Source organism: Rutidosis leptorrhynchoides, chromosome 6 (assembly GCF_046630445.1).
Source record: "Rutidosis leptorrhynchoides isolate AG116_Rl617_1_P2 chromosome 6, CSIRO_AGI_Rlap_v1, whole genome shotgun sequence".
Taxonomy (NCBI): Eukaryota; Viridiplantae; Streptophyta; class Magnoliopsida; order Asterales; family Asteraceae; genus Rutidosis; species Rutidosis leptorrhynchoides.
This window is the reverse complement of record NC_092338.1, coordinates 371,292,315-371,299,130: the sequence shown is the minus strand read 5'-3', so window position 1 is coordinate 371,299,130 and position 6,816 is coordinate 371,292,315. Positions and strand designations below refer to the sequence as shown.

Here is a 6,816-nt window from a genome sequence, read left to right as displayed (position 1 = left end):
ATTCGTACATATAAATACCCCGCCCATCGTGTCCGATCGAGTGTATATGGTAATTTATAAGGACGCTCAATTGTAAATCTTTATATTAACATTAACAAACTTTCATTTAGTTAAACAAATATAAAGTCCATTAATAGCCCATAGTCTAATTTCCACAAGTGTCGTTCTTTTGTCCAAACCCCAATTATGGTACAAAGCCCAATTACCCAATTTTAGTAATTAGCCCAACATCATGATTACTTCGTTTTAAATAAGCATAATAATAACTTAGCTACGAGACATTAATGTAAAAAGGTTGAACATAACTTACAATGATTAAAAATGGCGTAGCGTTACACGGACAGAATTTCGACTTACACCCTTACAATATTCGCTAACATACTCTTATTATTAGAATTATAATTAAAATTAAAATTAAAATATAAATTATATATATATTTTACGTATATATGAGAGAAGAGAGAAATAGATTATGAAAAATGATCAGAATTCGGTTTGCTTTATAGGCAGAGTCGATTTTTGGGGCTCCGCGACTCGCGGCAAAATCCTCTTCAAACTCCGCGAGTCGCGGAGAATGAATTTACAGCTCACACCCTTGGAGTCTTTCTCTGCCGACGGTTTTATAATATATATATAATATATATATATAATTAATATAATTAATTATATATTATATTATATTTATATACATAGTTAACTTGTAATTTTTAGTCCGTTGCGTCGAGCGTTAAGAGTTGACTCTGGTCCCGGTTCCGGATTTTCGAACGTCCTTGCGTACAATTTTATATTTTGTACTTTGCGTTTTGAATCTTGTACTCTTGTAATTTCGAGACGTTTCTTATCAATAATTGGAACCTTTTTGATTGTCTTTTGTACTTTTGAGCTTTTTGGTCGTTTGCGTCTTCAATTCGTCGAATCTGTCTTTTGTCTTCACCTTTTATTATTTAAACGAATATCACTTGTAAATAGAACAATTGCAACTAAAAGCTTGTCTTTCTTGAGGAATAATGCTATGAAATATATGTTCGTTTTTAGCATTATCAATTATCTATAGGCACGGGTTTAAAGATATATTTCCTTTATCGGTCATTTCAACAATTCAACCCCATATTTAGTGCTAATAAAAGTGATGGTTTTCCTTTTGTCATAAATACTTGCATTTATTTAAAACTTCAAGTAATTATGTAACTCTTCAATCGTTGCTGAAATTTGTTTATGTACTTTGCCCGCCACCTGCTCGATGAAATGCCTCAGCTAGAATTTAAGTAAAACTTGCAGTGGAATCTTGTTTACATAACTTTCCTGCCAACTGTTCGCTGCCTCAGTTAGAGTGTAAGTAAAAGTTGCAGCGGAATCTTGTTTTCGTAATTTTTCTGCCAACTGTTTGGTGAAATGATGGAGCTAGATTTTAATTAATGTGTTGATTCTTTTTATTACGATGAAGGTATTTAGACACATACATAACCATTTCCGTGTTCCAAGTCGTCTTACAGTCAAAAGTTTTATTAGAGTTATCCATTTAGATGCGATATCGAATCACTCGTTAACTGAACCACAACCGTTGGATCTTGAATCTTCTGAGTGGTGTGAAAGAGCCTACTCGAAACTAATCAAGCTAAGCCATTTGTTACAAGGTTTAGATTTGATCAACGGAAGATTGGTTAATGTGAAGGACAAACGCGTTGTTAATGATGAGTTTCTTATTCAGAACATGCATACTTTCAAGTCAATTAGCACAAATTTTCTTCGTTATCACTCATTACAGCACACATTATCTGCAACTAGTACGGGTACACAACGTCTTTGTGTCAACAAGCCAATTTATACAAAACATGTAACCTTGGATTCTCTTAAAAAAGTATGTGACTTTTTAGGTGTATCCGCTCAGCATAGGAAGTTAGTTCGTCTTGCAATATGTCCACAAGTCACACAGCACCAAATTTGGACAGGTACACTTATTGAGATACTTAATCAATTGTATTATGAAATGACCATTAAGGACAATGGGTGTGTAAGTAAAGGTTTTAACATGGGTCAACAGATAGTAGTCAACTGTCGTAAGTTTTTGGATGATGTCGAGTCCTATGATCCTGACTCAACTTCATGGATGCGGGTCGCACCCAAGAAAGATACGGGTTCACAACCGTCTGCTAAATGGGATGACTTGCTTGAGATGTTTAATGATTTGATTAATTGTTTGAAGAATGATCATGAGTTTTTGTTTTATGTTGTAAAACTTGAGACGATGAAAGAAGGGTTGTCACAGATTAAAGATGTTTTGGTTGATAAGAATATTGGATACAAAGAGGCTCGACACCAACAAAGTTTAGTACATAAGAAATTGAGTAAATCATTGGGTCATTCATCTAGATGTTTGTTTACACTTTTGTTGTATTATCTATATGGTAGTATTCGAGATATTGAGGTTGATATTTGCTGTTGGTTTTCGGAGGGTGATAGTGGGAACGATTTTATTATTTGTGTTGGGAAGATTTTGACATCAGATGGAGAGAAAATGATAAAACGGGCGGTAAAGCAATTAGATAGAGCACTCGGAGTTATTAAGTTTGTACACGAAATGGCACAAATGAATGAGGTTTTGGATTATCAGGGTCATATATGGTGCCTTGGGTCGGAAAGCAGATCATTTACTTATAGAGGACGAAGCTTCTTCATTCATGGAATTAGTCTCTATTGAAGGATGTAATGAAAGGATTACTTTAATAATGGGTAATATCCTACTCAAAAGATATATATTTTACTTGAAGATCTATTTAGCATGAGTATCAGGAAATTTTTATATAAATTATACATATACATATTCTTGTCCAACCATTTGTTAATCTTACAGCAATCCTTTTGATAAAAGCTACAGTTTGGTCCTACTTCAGAGCTTCCATTATGCGTATTTGCCATATCATTAGATGTTGCAAATTAGGCAGGTTAGGTAATGGGCTAAAATTAGTAACCTATGGTACGTGTTGAACCAGGTCGGGTCAGGTTGTGTCAGGTTAACTGTAATATGTGTAAGTTCAGACTAGGATAATACAACTATATAAGTTGCCTTACATTCAATTTCATGAGGCAATGCTTGGAAATCAAGGATAATTAAGTTAAAGCAAATACACATCCTAATTCGCTGGCTTTTATGAAGAAAAAATGTAGTCATGGTTCATGAGGCTTGGGTTTATAACACATACTAAAACATACTATGTACGAAGCTACGCTTTTTCACTAATTTTTTTTTCTTTTTTTTTTTGAACAGCAGTTTGGGATCAACCCGAGGGGGACTACCCACGCGATCATCTCCCGAGTTGCATAACATGCCCCCAACTGCTGCCCTGAAGGAAACCTGGACCAATCCGAGGGCATGACCGGTAAAAAAACCTCTCCCTTGCTGCCCCCACAACGCAATGTGCGAAAGGCGACCTTGGGTGGATTTCAAGATCAAAGGGATATCATTGTGTGCAATGTTGCCACCCCGGGGAATCGAACTCCCAACCTCTAACAAAGAGGTATGGGCCCATTTCATGGATGGGTTTGTGTTCTGGAGCTAGGGATAACAACGAAATGATCGCCAAAAAACTAAGTCAAGTTCTATCATCACGGCCACCATAACTAGACTACTAACTATGACCATTACTCTATTGGGCTCCCTTGTTTTCCAATAAACACAATGGTCATTAGTCTGTCACAAAATACGAAATAAAGCGATGACTACGCTATTAGCTTGTTTCATTTACAGTTTCTTGATATCCTTATGAAAATCATTGGGTCATACACTCATTTAGTGTGGGACGTTGCTAGTTTCACTTGAAAGCAAGTAGCACTTATTAGGATAAATATTTAAGGCCATATAAACGATATTAGGATAAATATTTAAGGCCATATAAACGATAGTTATTTTATACGGGTAACGTTTTCCAAGTTCAGACTACTCGGGGAAGGGGATATTTGGACCGAGATGTACGTGACCTAACTGAGTATCCAGTGAGCCCTAACCGTTTCCAACCCTTTGTATGGCCACCCGATATGTTGCTAGTGAATTTTGAACACGCGACCTCTTGTGAGTATATAATGACCCAAACCATTAGGGCATTAGGCTATCTTGGGATGGTTATTCTATAACATTTTGGAAAGCATTAGAACGTTTAGCTAATGTTTGATTGGTTATAGGTTCCACTACTTTACATTAATATACAATGAGTCTTTGAGCAAACTGAAACTAGTGCAAAGGCCTTTTCAATTTACTTTCTTCCTTTAGGAACTTGGAAAATGAACTTTGAAAACTATAATGCTTAGCTTTTCTTTATCTTTCATGCAACTTAGATTCCACATTATAACTGTACTACTTTACTTTTGTTATCATTTTATGCTTCAGTACTTCCTTTAATAAATTCACCACAAAAAAGCAACTAATTGCAATGAATGGACCATCAGTTCTTGAAGTATCACCATTTTTAAATTATGATGATTAAAGTTGCTCTGGTTCATCTTTTCTAGAGATAAAGCTTGCGATGTATTTCTTCCATGTTCTCATATGATTATATCCATGAACTGAATGGTTTACTACTTGAGTATTTATAACTTCAATGTAATATTAGCCTTTCGATGAAAACATCATTTGGATAACTACATACTTTCCATGAATATATTATTGATTGTAACTGATGAAATATCTATATTATTGATTGTAAGATTATGAGTGTAGTCCTAAGTAAAAAAGATGAGTTATTTGTCGGGGAAAAAGAATTTTGTTATGGCTAATTGTACCAAAAATTAAGATTTATTACATAAGAGTACTTGACCAAGTATAACATTTTAAGGTAAAACATGAAAGTTTCTTTTATAAACTGTAATGCTAAGAATCTTGGCAAAAGCTAAACAATAATGTGTATCAGGAGACTAATTAATATAAAATGTGTATTTTAGCTTTTTGACCAGTGTTGCATATTTCTAGGTGGAAAAGATGTTAAGCTCAAAAGCTTAAGAATCCTATGCTGTCAAATCGATTTTTACTAATCACCTAGTTCAATTATTCTTAGACTTTGAAATTTCGTTATATATGTTAACTTATATATTATTTATAGTATATGTATCTGTAGTTAGCTATTTTTAAAAAGTTTATTATGGAGTAGTGGAAAAGGGTACCATGCAAATAGCAGATGAAGAACAATTACTAGACAGAATAACAACATGATCTTAAGGAAGAACATTACAAAATGAGGGAATAATTAATCAGCCGTAAAACAAGAGTTCTAGTAATCAAACTAACCATAATTTGCCTAAGCTTAAGTCCTAAGAGATCGAAAGACGATTACTATTGAAATTAAAATTAGGTAAGATTAAAAAAGGAAGTAAAATAAAATCAAAGATAGGATTGCATATGATTTGGGCAAAAAGGGGGTCAGTTTAGAATATATCCTATCAACTTAACAATAATGCTCTTTCTTTCTTGAATTTTGTCTCATTAACTGCTCATTATTCCTCTGCTCTTCCTCTTATTATGTAGATCATGATGATGATGATGATGATAGCTGAAATTTACATCATATGAACGTTTAATAGGAATAAAGTTATTTAAACTCTATAGATTAGTTAGTCGGTACAACGTAAATTTAATTTAAAATCGAATCTACCTGCAGGAACTGGAAATGCTAGAAACTGATTTAATAGGGAGACTTGCTACCACATTCTCGAGGTGCATTGCATCTAAAACATTCCATTCTGCTAGCAAAGTTGTGTTCGTTGCAGCCAAGCCTACAAAAATCGAGTTATATAAGTTACAGCTTTTGATTTAATTATTGCATACATCTTTATATACTGATCAAGTTAATTATTAGGGATATATGTATATATGTTCATACACTGAAGATGTTAATATCTTCATGCATGAAATACATTAGGGAACAATAAGATTTTTAGGAACTAAGGAAAAAAGACATGCTAAATTATGTAAGAATGTTAGTAGTTATCTCAATCTGCGTAACAAGAATAAAAAATTACCTGGTGCATATCCAGTCACCGGACTTCCATCCAGAACGACTGCCGCCACCGCCGCCGCCACTTCCACCACCAAAATGTAAACCCCTTCCACGAGACAAATCACTATCAGATCCGCCACCATTAGAGGCTAATAAGTCATCCTTGAAAGCACCACATTTGAAGCAACTCGAGCGACTAGCAAAGTTATGAGTCCCACAATTGGCAACATTGCAGTACCAATCACCGGGCCTCACGTCTGGCCCGGTACTAAAACCGAATAGAGACGAGTTGATGATCATACTTGCTCTAGTACCACCAACTCTGAAATCCCCACATCTTTGACAGGATTCCCTCCTTTGAAAGTTCAAGTGGTGGCATGACCTGCAGTTCCAATCTCCTGGCCTACTCATCTTTCAATTCTACAAACAGATCAAAATGTATGTTAGAAACAAATGAAGGTTAAATAAGTACATGCGTACACTATATATAACCATATGTGTTTGTCTTAGGGTTAGGGTTATTATTAGAGTTACCTTGTGGTTGAATGGACGATAATGTGCGTGTGTGTGTGTGTTTCTTTTGAAGGTGGTGGGTGAGAGAGTTTATATATATATATATATATATATATATATATATATATATATATATATATATATATATATATATATATATCACTCTGGGTGGAGAAATGACTTGTCTTTATTCTCGGATAGGGGAAGGATTGTCTACATCTCACCTCCCCCATACACCACTCATGTGGTATTGGGTTACGTTGTTGTTGTATGTGTGTGTGTGTGTATATATATATATATATATATATATATATATATA

The 6,816-nt window shown here is 34.4% G+C and overlaps 2 protein-coding genes across 4 annotated transcripts; one reads left to right on the top strand and one right to left on the bottom strand.

Moving 5' to 3' along the window:
- Positions 1 to 1,073: 1,073 nt before the first annotated feature.
- Positions 1,074 to 3,651, top strand: LOC139855818 (uncharacterized). Of its 3 annotated transcripts, XM_071845062.1 has the most exons (3): positions 1,074 to 1,790; positions 1,875 to 2,730; positions 3,266 to 3,651. In XM_071845062.1, exons 1-2 carry the CDS (start codon positions 1,439 to 1,441, stop codon positions 2,696 to 2,698), a joined length of 1,176 nt encoding a protein of 391 aa, XP_071701163.1. In that variant the 5' UTR covers positions 1,074 to 1,438; the 3' UTR covers positions 2,699 to 2,730; positions 3,266 to 3,651. The 3 variants fall into 3 exon arrangements, with proteins under 3 accessions (XP_071701163.1, XP_071701162.1, XP_071701161.1); XM_071845061.1 differs by having other exon boundaries at positions 1,074 to 2,730; positions 3,269 to 3,651; XM_071845060.1 differs by having other exon boundaries at positions 1,074 to 2,730.
- A 1,864-nt stretch (positions 3,652 to 5,515) lies between these two features.
- LOC139851322 (RNA-binding protein involved in heterochromatin assembly dri1-like) lies at positions 5,516 to 6,556 on the bottom strand. The gene is made up of 4 exons (XM_071840338.1): positions 6,519 to 6,556; positions 6,007 to 6,404; positions 5,640 to 5,760; positions 5,516 to 5,537 (listed from the first exon to the last, which is right to left on the bottom strand). Exons 2-3 carry the CDS (start codon positions 6,393 to 6,395, stop codon positions 5,670 to 5,672), a joined length of 480 nt encoding a protein of 159 aa, XP_071696439.1. The 5' UTR covers positions 6,396 to 6,404; positions 6,519 to 6,556; the 3' UTR covers positions 5,516 to 5,537; positions 5,640 to 5,669.
- Between the last annotated feature and the right edge of the window lie 260 nt (positions 6,557 to 6,816).